We start from the raw sequence: 14972 nt of genomic DNA, 5'->3' as shown, positions 1-14972 counted from the left end.
TTTTAAATACGAAGGGCTTGCCCTGTGCAGTGGGAATCTTTTCTTCTTAAGGGTTCCTTGATTAGGCTGTTGTCTACTGTTTGATTGTTTGAGTTATTAATTCCTTGATTGGAGTATAGTTTTATTGCTTGATTGGAGTATAGTTTTATTGCAAGTCTTGGTGTTAATCTCTGCTCATCTGGGTGTTGATTGCTGATGAGGAGGTCTTTTTGAGTTTTTTTGACTGTCCTTTGACGGTCGTGTAAATGGTGTTAATCTCTATGTGCCCGTCGATGACCGATTTGTCTTGAGTTCCAGGAATTCTCTAGCATTTTTTGGACTTATCTTGGTCTTCGATGCTCACAGTTTTCCCACGTGGCCCTAACAGCCAGGAACCAAGACGGTTGTATGTTGATGATTACCTGTAGCCAGAAAGTTCTCTATGTTTTGCTGGAATGACGTTCCTAAATGCCCTGCCTGATATACCAACCAGGTCATTTTTTCCAGTCTTGATTTCGGTTCGCTCTGCCCTCAAAGAGAGATCCAACCTAACATTAACAGAACGATTAGCCAGTGGAACCACTTGCCTCCAGAAGTTGCAAATGCTCCAAAACTGGAGTTTTTAAAGAGGAGATTAGAAAGCCATGTGTCTGAAATGGGAGAGGGCAGGGATGGCAAAACATTTCGGCACCAATTCCCCAAACCGGAACGTGCACTGGAGCACTTGAAACCCAAAGACTAGCCGGCTGGTGTGCGCATGCCGTTTTTTGGGCTGTTTTCAGGCCGTTTGTGGGCCTTTTTCAGGTCGTTTTTCGGGCTGTTTTCAGGTCGTTTTTCAGGCTGTTTTCAGGCCATTTTTTGGGCTGTTTTCAGGTGGGTTTTTGGGGTGTTTTCAGGCTGTTTTTTTTGGGGGGGGCTGTTTACAGGTCATTTTTCCGGCTGTTTTCAGGCCGTTTGGGGGCTTTTTCAGACCGTTTTGGGGGCCTTTTTCGGGCCATTTCCAGGTTTTTCGGGCTGTTTTTTTTAGGCCATTTTCCAGGCAGTTTTCAGGCTGTTTTCCGGGCCATTTTCAGGCCATTTTTCGGGCTGTTTTCAGGTTGTGTTTCAGGCTGTTTTCAGGCCATTTTATGGGCCTTTTTCAGGCCGTTTTTCGGTTTTTCTGCCGGAGCACCTAAAACAGCCTGAGAAATGGCCAAAAACAGCCTGAAAATGGACCCAAAATGGAAAATGACCCCAAAAACGGCATATTTGGCTGTTTTCAGGCTGTTTCCCTGCGCTCTGGCAGCTGGCGCACATGTGCACACTGGAAACCAGAAGAGCAACTGGCGACGGCTCTGTGTGGATTAGGATTCGATCACAGCCCAAAACCTTGGGGGAAATAAGGAGAGATCCTATCTAGAACTGAGAAGTTTCCTGACAGTTGGAACCGTTAACAGGTGGAACAATTTTCCTCCCAAAGTTGTGAATGCTTCAACACTGGAAGTTTTTAAGAAGGTGTTTGTCTGAAATGGTGCCCTCTTCCCCTGAAAATAATCCCTCCCTGGATAATAAGCCCAATTGGGCTTCTGAGCTCATGCGCTGAAATAAGCCCTCCCCGAAAATATTGCAACACAGCAGCAGCCATGAGGGGACCACACTCACCGCCTCCTGCACCTCAAAAAGAATAAGACCTCCCCGAAAATAAGGCCAAGCGCTTATTTTGGGTGTCAAAAGAAAATAAGACCCTGCCTTGTTTTTGGGAAAACGCGGTATAAGGTCTCCTGCCTTGGCCAGGGATTGGACTAGGTCCTCCAAGGTCCCTTCCAATGTAATTCTATTATTGGATGGATGGATGGATGGATGGGAGGAAGGAAGGAAGGAAGGAAGGAAGGAAGGAAGGAAGGAAGGAAGGAAGGGGAAGGAGAGAAGCAACTTAATATTTCCTTTCTTCCCTTTCCTTTCCTTCCTTCTCCATCATTGGAGGTTTTCAAGAAGCGATTGGACAACCATTTATCTGAAATGGTATAGAGCCTCTTGTCTGAACAGTGGGTTGGACTAGAAGACCTCCAAGATCCCTTCCAACTGTTATTCTTCCTTCCCTTCCCTTCCCTTCCCTTCCCTTCCTTCCTTCCTTCCTTCCTTCCTTCCTTCCTTCCTTCCTTCCTTCTCCATCATTGGAGGTTTTCAAGAAGAGATTGGACAACCATTTATTTGAAATGGTATAGGGCCTCTTGTCTGAGCAGGGGGTTGGACTAGAAGACCTCCAAGATCCCTTCCAACTGTTATTCTTCCTTTCTTCTTTTCCTTTCCTTTCCTTTCCTTTCCTTTCCTTCCCTTCCCTTCTCCATCATTGGAGGTTTTCAAGAAGAGATTGGACAACCATTTATCTGAAATGGTATAGGGCCTATACCATTTCAGAGCCAAGAGCCAAGGTGGCGCAGTGGTTAAATGCAGCACTGCAGGCTACTGCTAGATCAGCAGGTCAGCGGTTCAAATCTCACCGGCTCAGGGTTGACTCAGCCTTCCATCCTTCCGAGGTGGGTAAAATGAGGACCCAGATTGTTGGGGGCAATATGCTGACTCTCTGTAAACCGCTTAGAGAGGCCTGAAAGGCCTATGAAGCGGTATATAAGTCTACTGCTATTGCTATTGCTATTGCCTCTTGTCTGAACAGTGGGTTGGACTAGAAGACCTCCAAGATCCCTTCCAACTGTTATTCTTCCTTTCCTTTCCTTCCTTCCTTTCCTTCCTTCCTTCCTTCCTTCCTTCCTTCCTTCTCCATCATTGGAGGTTTTCAAGAAGAGATTGGACAACCATTTATTTGAAATGGTATCCAATTGTTATTCCTTCCTTCCTTCCTTCCTTCTCCATCATTGGAGGTTTTCAAGAAGAGATCGGACCACCATTTGGGTCTCCTGCCTAAGCAGAGGGTTGGGCTAGAAGACCCCCAAGGTCCCTTCCAATTCTGCAATTCTGTTAAACTAATCAAAGAAAGAAGCAACCTAGAATTGAGGACAAATTTCCTGAGTGTGAAAACAATCGGTGAAATGCCTATTCTCCAGAAGTTGTGGGAGGTTTTCAAAAAGAGACAGAACAGCCATTTGTCTGGAATGCTATAAGGGCAGGGGTGTCAAAGTGGATTTTTCCAGGGCTAGATCAACATTGTAGTACTCCTCCGTGGATCCTTGGGGGTGGAGACGGGATGGAGGCCTCCTGAGCACTTTACCAGCCAAAACAGGTGGGGTGGGGGATGCGTGTGGCCCCTGGGCCTCATTTTCACCCTCCCCGGCCTCCAGCAGCGCTCTGCCTGCCCCCCCCCACCAGGCCCGTTTTCGACCTACCCGGCCTCCACAACTCTGCGGGCGAAAAACCGGTCCACACTGACCATCATTCTCTGCAAACCCCCGTGTACATTTGACGTTCTCAGACACTTTCAGTTCCTCATTTCCCACCATCTCGTTTTTCCTGCTCTAAATATATCCATCTCAAGTACAAACTTTGTTGAAAATGCAGACACAAGTCAGCACACTAAATATATTAGTCTGGTATATTTTGCAATTATATTACTGGGTTTTCCAGAGTATAAGATGCACCCTTTTTCCCTCCAAAAAGAGGCTGAAAATCCGGGTGCATCTTATACACTGAATACAGCATTTTTGGCCTCCCGAAACCCTGCCCCCTTCTCAAAAATGGCCATGCATAGCCTTTAGGAGGCTTCCAGAGTGCTCCTGTGGGCTGGGGAGGGCAGAAATGAGTAAAAAAATGGCCCATTTTTTGCTCACTTTTACCCCCTAGCCACTAGGAGCACTCTATAAGCTTCCTAAAGGCTATGCATGCCCTTTTTTAAAAAATGAAAAAATGCCCCATTTTTTGCTTAATTTTACCGCCCCCAGGAACTCTCTGCAAGCTCCCTAAAGGCTATTCATGCCTTTTTTGGGGTGGGTGCACGGGAAATGGGCCATTTTGGGGAGGCTTGCAGAGTGCAAAAACTATTTTTTTAAAAAATTTCCTCTTCAAAATCTTGCTGCGTCTTATACTCCGAAAAATACGGCTGTGTCTTATACTCCGAAAAATACGGCTGCATCTTATACTCTGAAAATTACGGTACTTTAAAACTTTGGTTCAGTAAGGCCTGCAAGCTCACTTCTAGGCCTATTAACCTGCAACTTTCCAATGAATATTTTCTCCTCTCATAACGGCCTGCAACCGGAAAGCCTATGCTTGTAGTCCTCAGTGAGGTGCCTCTGCTGAGCCTCCTTCTCCGCCAGATCGAATTTGAACTGAGCTATTTTGCCAGCTCTCTTTCCTGCTGGCTGCTTTTGCTCCAGCAACTGCTTCCTGTTGGGGCCCTAAGGAGCCCGGGCGGGCAGGCGAGGAGAGGCTGACAAGGCGCCTCTCGGCATGAGTGACATCGAGTTGGCCACACCTACCCAGTCATGTGACCACCTAGCCACGCCCACCCACCCAGTCATTAGGCAGATCATTTTAGTGGTCTGCGGGATTTAAAATTATGAATTTAGTGGTCCCTGAGGTCCGAAAAGTTGTGTCAGGCCTGCAGCCATCTTTCCTTTTGGCTCTTTGGCCTGCCACATTTTCTATTCTTCTACTATGCATTTTCTATGGTGGGAAAATGGGAGGTGGGGATTGTATGGAGTTAGATGATAGGTAGCCATAACAACATTCTTTCTAGAAAGCCAAGGTCATCCTTTGCCTTTGTACCTCTGCACCTGACCTGAACTGGATGGGTGGAACTGCCAGCATGGCAGTGGGAGATGGGACCATGGGATGGGCTTGTGGGTGTGGGGGCAGGATCTTGAACTTTCAACTGGGTGGGGAAAACCGGGACGTTTTCAGATTCAGGTTTCCCCAGATGTGCCAACATGGCTCTCTTCATAAATTGGAACTTTGAGCAATACTTTGCCTCAGATAATTTTGGATGCTATTTGGACCCCTGAGAGGTTGGTGACCCCTGGCCTAGAAGACCTCCAAGGTCCCTCCCATCATTCTGTAATTTTTGGAAAGGAAGAGCAGGCTTCCTAACTTCTGATGGGGAATGACCCACTTTTCTTCTCTTGCAGGCACTTTAGCGAATTCCTGCGAAGCCATCACTTCTGCAAATACCAGATCGAGGTGCTGACCAGTGGGACAGTCTACCTGGCCGATATCCTCTTCTGCGAATCAGCCCTTTTCTACTTCTCAGAGGTGAGACAAGGTGTTGCCGGGTTAGGGAGATTTGATTTATTTTCAATTTGCGCGCCACCCATCTCACCCGCGAAGGGGCTCTGGGCAGCTTGATTCAGTGCCGCCGTTTGCGGCAATCCAGGTTTTTGTGGCATTTGTCTTCCTAACACCCCCATAATAAAGGCAGTGCTCGCCCCTACTTTACGGGAAGGAATTACACCCCCTTTGTGTGTGCAATAAAACCTCAGGGTAAGTTGCGAAGGCAAACTTCACAACTTTACACAGGCTCTTAAAATGTTGTATTTTCGTTCCTTCGCTCTCCAAGATATAGTAGACCAGGGGTGTCTAACTTTGGCAACGTTTAAGCCTGGTGGACTTCAACTCCCAGAATCCCCCAGCCAGCATGGGGGGGTCTTTAAATTGACACACTGTGGATAACATAGGAAGTCCATAACTCTTGAAATTGATACACTGGATATGAACAAATTCTAGGAGTTGAAGTCCATAGGTTTTGAAATTGACACACTGGATATCATAGGAGGGCCTATGAAGTCCATAGGTCTTGAAATTGACACATTGGATATCATAGGAAGACCTATGAAGTCCAGAAGGTCTTGAAATTGACACATTGGATATCATAGGAAGACCTATGAAGTCCATAGGTCTTGAAATTGATACACTGGATATGGACAAATTCTAGGAGTTGAAGTCCATAGGTTTTGAAATTGACACACTGGATATCATAGGAGGGCCTATAAAGTCCATAGGTCTTGAAATTGACACACTGGATATCATAGGAGGTCTTGAAATTGACACATTGGATATCATAGGAAGACCTATGAAGTCCATAGGTCTTGAAATTGACTCACTGGATATCTTGGAAGACCTATGAAGTCCATAGGTTTTGCAATTGACACACTGGATATCATAGGAAGACCTATGAAGTCCATAGGTCTTGAAATTGACACATTGGAAATTGACAAATTGGATATGGACAAATTCTGGGAATTCAAGTCCATAGGTCTTGAAATTAACAAATTGGACAATTGGGTATTGTAGTCCTCGACTTATAACAGTTCATATAGTGACTGTTCAAAGTTACAACGGCCCAGAAACCAAGTGACTTATGGCTGTTTTTCACCCTTAGCGACCGTTGCAACATCCTCGCAGTCACGTGATCCAAATTCAGATGCCTGTCGACCGACTCATATTTATGACGGTTGCAGCGTCCCGGGGGGGGTGTCACGCGACCCCCGTTGACAAGCCAAGCCAATGGGGAGGCTGGATTCACTTAAGAACTGGGTGACTAACTAAAACAATGGCAGTGATTCACTTAACAACCACGGCGAGAAAGGTTGTAAAATGATGTAAGGGTCGCTTAACCCAGTGTTTCTCAACCTTGGCAACTTGAAGATGTCCGGACTTCAACTCCCAGAATTCCCCAGCCAGCATTCGCTGGCTGGGGAATTCTGGGAGTTGAAGTCCGGACATCTTCAAGTTGCCAAGGTTGAGAAACACTGGCTTAACCAACACTTTCCACTTAGTAACAGAAATTTTTTTTGGGGGGGGGGGGCTCAATTGTGGTCATAAGTCAAGGACTGCCAGTATTAGACGGTTCTCTATGCACGAGGGCTTTTGCACACCTGAGAAACACTCGTTCTCGCCTCCCTGCTGAATCTTTTTGTGTCCGGCTGGGGGTGTGAAAAAAGCCGCCCTAAATTTAACCGGAGCAGAATTTGTATTTTGGCATCTGGGGAAACGTCTGGCCAATTGTCAAATTGTATTTATAGCAAAATAAAGACAAAACCTCCCCGCTCTGCGCTTCTCTTCGCCCAGAAGTTTTTATTTTCTGCCTTAAGGTGTTGGTTTGTGTTGCTGGTTGTGAAACCTTTCCCTTTATTGCACAGTCTGTGGTGTTTTTCATTGGTGTGTCCTTTTTTTCCTCTCTGGCGTGCAAGAAAGAGCATCTCTCGGTTCCCGATGGGATTTTTGTATGCCGGAGATCAATATAAAACTGCCTCAATGATGCTGTTTGTTTTGTTTTTAAGGGTAAATGCTTCGTGAGGAACTTTTTCCTTCCTTTCCCCTGCCTCTTTCCCTTCTTTTTCTTCCTTTTTTTCCTTTTCCTTTCACTGTTCATCTCCCTTCCTTCCCTCTTTCCTTTTCTTCCCTCTTTCCTTTCCCTTTCTGTTTCCTTTTATCCACCCATCCATCCATACTGTTTTCCCTTTCCATTCCCTCCTTCCTTTTCTTCCTCTTTTTCTTCCTTTCCCTTCCCTTTTCTCTTTCTCTTCCTTCCTTCTTTCCTTCCTTCCTTCTGTCTTCCTCATTTCTTTGTTTCGCCTTCCCTTCCAACATTTTCCTTTGTTTTCCTTTCCCTCCCTTCCTTCCTTCCTACCTTTCCTTTCCTTCTTCTCCCTTCCCTTCCTTTTCTTTCCTTCTTCTCCCTTCCCTTCTTTTTCTTTCCTTCTTCTCCCTTCCCTTCCCTTCCTTTTCTTTCCTTCTTCTCCCTTCCCTTCCTTTTCTTTCCTTCTTCTCCCTTCCCTTCCTTTTCTTTCCTTCTTCTCCCTTCCTTTCCTTTTCTTTCCTTCTTCTCCCTTCCTTTCCTTTTCTTTCCTTCTCCCTTCCCTTCCTTTGCTTTCCTTCTTCTCCCTTCCCTTCCTTTTCTTTCCTTCTTCTCCCTTCCTTTCCTTTTCTTTCCTTCTTCTCCCTTCCTTTCCTTTTCTTTCCTTCTCCCTTCCCTTCCTTTTCTTTCCTTCTTCTCCCTTCCTTTCCTTTCCTTTCCTTTCCTTCTTCCTTCCCTTCCCTTCCCTCTTTCCTTTCCCTTTCTCTTTCTTTTCACCCACTCATCCATCACTACTTTTTCCCCTTTCCTCCTTTCTCTCTTTCCCTTCCCTTCCCTTTTTCCTTCCTTCCTTCCTTCCTTCCGTCTTCCCCATTTCCTTGTTTCGCCTTCCCTTCCAACATTTTATTTTCCTTTCCTCCTTCTCCCTTCCTTCATTTCTCTTTCCTTTCTTCCTCCACTCCTTTCCTTTCCTTTTCCCCTTTCTCATCCCCTCCCCTTTTCCCACCCAGAGGGAAATTTTCGCACTTCAAGCAAGAACCATTGTGCTCACCTTCCCCTGTTTGTCTTTGCCAGTTCATGGAGAAAGAAGACGCCGTTAACATCCTGCAGTTCTGGCTGGCCGCAGACAATTTCCAGTCCCAGCTGGCAGCCAAGGAAGGCCAGTACGACGGGCAGGAGGCCCAGAACGATGCCATGATCCTGTATGATAAGTGAGCCCCACTCTTACGCCTCTCTTTCTCCCCACCTCACCCAGCAGCCACCCTGGTTTCTATCTGGCCAGCCCTGCGCCGAGGTGGCGCAGTGGTTAGGATGCAGTAATGCAGGCCACTTCAGCTGACTGCAGTTCTGCAGTTCGGCTGTTCAAATCTCACCGGCTCAAGGTTGACTCAGCCTTCCGTCCTTCCGAGGTGGGTGAAATGAGGACCCGGATTGTTGTTGGGGGCAATATGCTGACTCTGTAAACCGCTTAGAGAGGGCTGAAAGCCCTATGAAGCGGTATATAAGTCTTAACTGCTATTGCTATGATGATGAGAGCAGGGTCAAAGCCAGCATCCCGGAGTCACCTGACTCCCTTTAGCGGCCTTCTGACAAGCAAAAGCCCACGGGGAAGCCAGCTTCACTTAACAGCCGTCTTACTCGCTTAACAACTGCAGTGATTCCCTTAACAAACGTGGCGAGAGGAGTGTCGTAAAGTGAGACCAAATCCACTTAACCGCAGTCTCGCTTAGGAACAGAAATGTTGGGTTCGGTTGCTGTTATAAGTTGGCGGCTTCCTGTAGTCTCGATGCCAAAGGGCTGGGGGGGGGGTCATGTTTCACTCTTTCTTCGCCTCCCAACACACACACATGCACACACACGCACGCACACGCACACACACAGGCTGAACCCCCAGATTGACAAACACCATCTCAGGGGGGGCGACTCCAAAATTTGAGTCAGAAATGTTTCAAAAGATATGAAGCTATTTTTCACCTTTGTTGTTGTTCTGACCGAGGATTCCCCAAAAAACACGAAGCAGATTCCTGATCCCCAGCAAAACCCCTTTTATTCAAAGAATGTGAATTGCTCTCGTTCACATTCAGCCAAGGCCTGGCAAACAGTCTTTCAAAGGTGAATTTAGGACCACAGACCTTATCTACCTTGGAAAGCTGCCATGCAAATATTTTCCAAAGGAGGGGCTGTGCCAGGAAAGGCTGGGCACAGAGTCTCTGAAATTCACGGACAGATCTTCACACTCCTGAAACGAATCTAACGACCGAACAAACAAATTGTCTCCTGCAAACTCCACTCCCCTTTCGCTCCTCTTTTATTTCCTCTGGGAGGGGCCATTCACCGTCCACCTGTGGCTTTACTCCCAAGTTGATCCTGATTTCTGAGTTGTTCTTTTCTTCTGGCAGCTCTGCACATGCGCACAATGGGAACAGGCTCCAGCTGTTCTTCTGCCTCACTGATGTCCGACTCTGAAGGCAGCTGATAACTGGCATACGGCCCTGGCCCCCTCTCTGCCTCCGACACAGAGCCCTCACCCGAGCCTTCCTCAGACTCCAGGACTGGCCCATCTTCCATCTATAAATAGATATAGATGGATAGATGATAGATAGATAGATAGATAGATAGATAGATAGATAGATAGATAGATAGATAGATAGATAGATAGATAGCGATAGATAGATAGCGATAGAGAGAGAGATTGATAGATAGATAGCTAGATTGATAGATGATAGATTGAGAGAGATAGATAGATTGATGGATGGATGGATAGATAGATAGATATACATAGAGATAGATAGATAGATAGATAGATAGATAGATAGATAGATAGATAGCGATAGAGAGATTGAGAGATAGATAGATAGCTAGATTGATAGATGATAGATTGAGAGAGATAGATAGATGGATGGATGGATAGATAGAAAGATAGATATACATAGAGATAGATAGATAGATAGATAGATAGATAGATAGATAGATAGATAGATAGATAGATAGATAAATAGATAGATAGATATACAGAGAGAGAGAGAGATGATGATAGATGGGTGGATGATAGATGGGTGGATGATAGATGGATGGATGGATAGATATAGAAAGATAGATAGATAGATAGATAGATAGATAGATAGATAGATAGATAGATACAGAGAGAGAGAGAGAGAGATTAGGTAGGTAGGTAGGTAGGTAGATAGATAGATAGATAGATAGATAGATAGATAGATAGATAGATAGATAGCGATAGAGAGATTGAGAGATAGATAGATAGCTAGATTGATAGATGATAGATTGAGAGAGATAGATAGATGGATGGATGGATAGATAGAAAGATAGATATACATAGAGATAGATAGATAGATAGATAGATAGATAGATAGATAGATAGATAGATAGATAGATAGATAGATAGATATACAGAGAGAGAGAGAGATGATGATAGATGGGTGGATGATAGATGGGTGGATGATAGATGGATGGATGGATAGATATAGAAAGATAGATAGATAGATAGATAGATAGATAGATAGATAGATAGAGAGAGAGATTGAGAGATAGATAGATTGATAGATGATAGATTGAGAGATAGAGAGATAGATTGATGGATGGATAGATAGAAAGATAGATAGATATACCTAGATATATATATATATATATATATAGATAGATAGATAGATAGATAGATAGATAGATAGATAGATAGATAGATAGATAGATAGATAGCTGTCTGGTTCTGTAGGCACCTAATCACTGCCAGACGGCCTCAGCCCCCTCTCTGCCTCCGATGCAGAACCCCGGTCCGAGCCTTCCCTGGCCTCCAGGACCGGCCCATGTTCCTCCCCAACCTCCTCACTGTCTGACTCTGCTGGCTGGCCACAACAGTTGTCTTACCCTTCTTTCTCTGCCTTTTCCTCTCCACTCCAAATAGGTACTTCTCTCTTCAGTCCACTCACCCTCTCGGCTTCGATGACTCCGTGCGGATGGAGATTGAGTCCAACATCTGCAGGGAAGGCGGACCCCTCCCCAACTGCTTCACCACTCCGCTGCGACAGGCCTGGACCACCATGGAGAAGGTGAGGATGGGCCCTGGGATCAGGGGCGGCCCTGAAAGAGTCCAACAGGACGTGGAGAGATCTGGTTAAGGAGACGGAGGAGCTCTCGGCTGCGGGGTGAACTCCCTGCTTGATGGGGATGGAGATCGCTTTATTTTAAATCTCCAGAATTCCTCAAGCTCAGCATCTTTTTAGATGATGGGTGTCAATTCCCAGAATCCCCCAGCCAGCCTGCTTTAAGAGGGAAGGACTTCCACTCCCAGAATTCCCCAGCCAGCCTGCTTTAAGAGGGAAGGACTTCCACTCCCAGAATTCCCCAGTCAGAATGCTTTAAGAGGGAAGGACTTCCACTCACAGAATCCCCCAGCCAGCAGGCTTTAAGAGGGGAGGGCTTCCACTCCCAGAATCTCTCAGCCATCATGCTTTAAGAGGGGAGGATTTCCACTCCCAGAATTCCCCAGTCAGAATGCTTTAAGAGGGAGGACTTCCACTCCCAGAATCCCCCAGCCAGCAGGCTTTAAGAGGGGAGGATTTCCACTCCCAGAATTCCCCAGTCAGAATGCTTTAAGAGGGAAGGACTTCCACTCACAGAATCCCCCAGCCAGCAGGCTTTAAGAGGGGAGGGCTTCCACTCCCAGAATCTCTCAGCCATCATGCTTTAAGAGGGGTGGGCTTCAAGTCCCAGAATCCCCCAGCCAGCAGGCTTTGCACACACTGGGAACAGACTCCCCATGTTCTTCTGCCTCGCTGATGTCAGGCTCCGAATGCAGCTGATAACTGTCAGGCGGCCCTGGCCCCCTCTCTGCCTCCCACATGGAGCCCTCATCAGAGCCTTCCCCAGACTCCAGGACTGGCCCAGATTCCTCCCCAACCCTCCTCACTGCCTGAATCTGCTGCCAGCTCCGCAGGGTGCCAGTGGAAAACAACAATGAAGTTACCTAGCTGGGTCACGAAATGTCTGGAAGAAAACCACCCAGCTCAGAGAACACCCAGGATCCCACAGTCCTTTTCCTCCCTTCCTCCCTCTCCTCCTCCTCCTCCTCCCTTCTAGCACTGATGATGTTACCTAGGTTGGTAATGAAATGTCTGGACAACAACCTACCAAGCATCAACAGTCTCACAATCCTCCTCCTCCTTTTCTTCTTCTCCTCCAGTCTGCAAACCCCACTCCCCTCTAGCACTGATGATGTTCACTACTTGGGTCATGAAATGGCTGCAAGAAAACCACCCAGCTCAGGGAACACCCAAGACCCTACAGTCCTTTTGCTCCCTCCCCTCCTCCTCCTCCCTTCTAGCACTGATGATGTTACCTAGCTGGGTCATGAAATGTCTTCAAGAAAACCACCCAGCTCACAGAGGGCCAAGGACCCCACAGTCCTCCTCCTCCTCCTCCCTTTCTCCTTCTTTACTCCAAACAGCTCTCCCTTCTTCAACTGATGATGTTCCCTAGTTGGGTAATGAAACATCTGCAAGAAAACCACCAAGCTCAGAGAGCACCAAGGACCCAACAGTGCTTTTCCTCCTCCTCCTCCTCCTCCTCCTCCTCCTCTTCCTCTTCTTCCTCCCTTTCTCTTTCTTTACTCCACGAACAGCTCTCCCTTCTTGCACTGATAATGTTACCTAGTATGGTAATGAAATGTCTGCATGAAAACCACCAAGCTCACGGAGCGCCAAGGACCCCACAGTCCTCCTCCTCCTCCACCACCTCTTCACCCTTGTCCCCTCTTCTCCTCCTCTTCCCCTCTGCAAACCCCCCTCCCTCCTAGCACTGATGATGTCACCCATCTGGGTCACGAAAACATCTGCAAAACAAAACCCCCAGCCCGCCTCAGAGGAGCCTCGAGGACGCCACGTTCAATTCCGAGCTATCAACATTCTCTCCTAAGGATGGGGGCTGGTGGCCACTCACCCTCCTTCCGTTCTCTCTCCCCCTGCAGGTTTTCTTGCCCAGCTTCCTGTCCAGCAACCTTTATTACAAATACTTGAACGACCTCATCCATTCGGTCCGGGGAGATGAGTTTGGCGGCGGAGGCCTCGCCTTCCACGCTCACGGTCCGGGCAACGTTTCCGACCACTACTCCCACGTGGGTGCTGCAGAGAGCGGGGCTGCTTCCCAGGTGCTCGGTTGAAACTTGTTGGTCACCTTTCTTCCCCCCCCCCAAAAAAAAACCCCTTTAAGTATTCTTACTTATACCTAGAGTACGGCGTCCAGTTTTGGTCACCGCACTATAAAAAAGGGTTCCACCACAAAACCGCGTTCGACTAAACCGCGCTCGACGAAACCGCGTAGCTGATGTCATCAACGGCGCGACAACAGCGCGGAGACAGAAGCACGCTGTAAACGCTAAACCTAAAATTAACCCCTAAACCTAAACCCCCTAAACCTAACCCTAACCCTAACCCTAACCCTAACCCCCCTAAACCTAATCCTAAACCTAACCCTAAACCTAACCCTAAACCTAACCCTAACCCTTAACCTAACCCTAACCCTTAACCTAACCCTAACCCTTAACCTAACCCTAACCCTTAACCTAACCCTAAACCTAACCCTAAACCTAACCCTAAACCTAACCCTAACCCTTAACCTAACCCTAAACCTAACCCTAAACCTAACCCTAACCCTTAACCTAACCCTTAACCTAACCCTTAACCTAACCCTAAACCTAACCCTAACCCTAACCCTTAACCTAACGCTAAACCTAACCCTAACCCTTAACCTAACCCTAAACCTAATCCTAACCCTTAACCTAACCCTAAACCTAACCCTAAACCTAACCCTTAACCTAACCCTAAACCTAACCCTAAACCTAACCCTAACCCTAACCCTTAACCTAACCCTAAACCTAACCCTAACCCTAAACCTAACCCTAAACCTAACCCTAACCCTTAACCTAACCCTAACCCTTAACCTAACCCTAACCCTAAACCTAACCCTAAACCTAACCCTAAACCTAACCCTAACCCTTAACCTAACCCTAAACCTAACCCTAAACCTAACCCTAACCCTTAACCTAAACCTAACCCTAACCCTAACCCTTAACCTAACCCTAAACCTAACCCTAAACCTAACCCTAAACCTAACCCTAACCCTTAACCTAACCCTAAACCTAACCCTAAACCTAACCCTAACCCTAACCCTTAACCTAACGCTAAACCTAACCCTAACCCTTAACCTAACCCTAAACCTAATCCTAACCCTTAACCTAACCCTAAACCTAACCCTAACCCTTAACCTAACCCTAACCCTTAACCTAACCCTAAACCTAACCCTTACCTTAAGTTGAATCGGCTTGCTTTCAAAGCGCTATTTAAAGCGCCCTTCTTTCTCCGCGCTCGCTGTTGTCGCCCTGTTGATGACGTCAGCGACGCGGTTTAATCGGGCGCGGCTTAGTCGAGTGCGGTTTTGTCGTGCCACGATAAAAAAGATGTTGAGACTCCAGAAAAAGCGCAGAGAAGAGCAACTGAGGATTTTAGGGGACTGGAGGCCAAAACATAATGATGAACGGTTGCAGGATCTGGGCATGGCTAGTTTAGTGAAGAGAAGGAGCAGGGGAGGCAGGTTAGCAGCCTTCTAATATTTGAGGGGCTGCCACAGAGAGGAGGAAGGGGGTCAAGCTATTCTCCAAAGCACCTGAAGGCCAGACAGGGAATAATGGATGGAAACTGATCAAGGAGAGATTCAACCTGGAAATAAGGAGGAATTTTCTGAAAGAGAAGAACAGTGA

At 46.8% G+C, this 14972-nt stretch overlaps 1 protein-coding gene across 1 annotated transcript in view; it reads left to right on the top strand.

Annotated features, from left to right (window-relative positions):
• AKAP10 (A-kinase anchoring protein 10) overlaps positions 1 to 14972 on the top strand; it is a 67986-nt gene that overhangs the window by 41281 nt on the left and 11733 nt on the right. Inside the window, 4 exon segments of the mRNA XM_032216367.1 lie at positions 5037 to 5160; positions 8279 to 8415; positions 11124 to 11268; positions 13185 to 13364. Coding sequence (XP_032072258.1) covers positions 5037 to 5160; positions 8279 to 8415; positions 11124 to 11268; positions 13185 to 13364 — 586 coding nt within the window.

The sequence above is a fragment of the Thamnophis elegans genome, chromosome 4 (genome assembly GCF_009769535.1).
Source record: "Thamnophis elegans isolate rThaEle1 chromosome 4, rThaEle1.pri, whole genome shotgun sequence".
NCBI classification, from domain to species: domain Eukaryota; kingdom Metazoa; phylum Chordata; class Lepidosauria; order Squamata; family Colubridae; genus Thamnophis; species Thamnophis elegans.
Note: the sequence above shows the minus strand (reverse complement) of the source record. Positions and strands in the feature narration are given on the sequence as shown.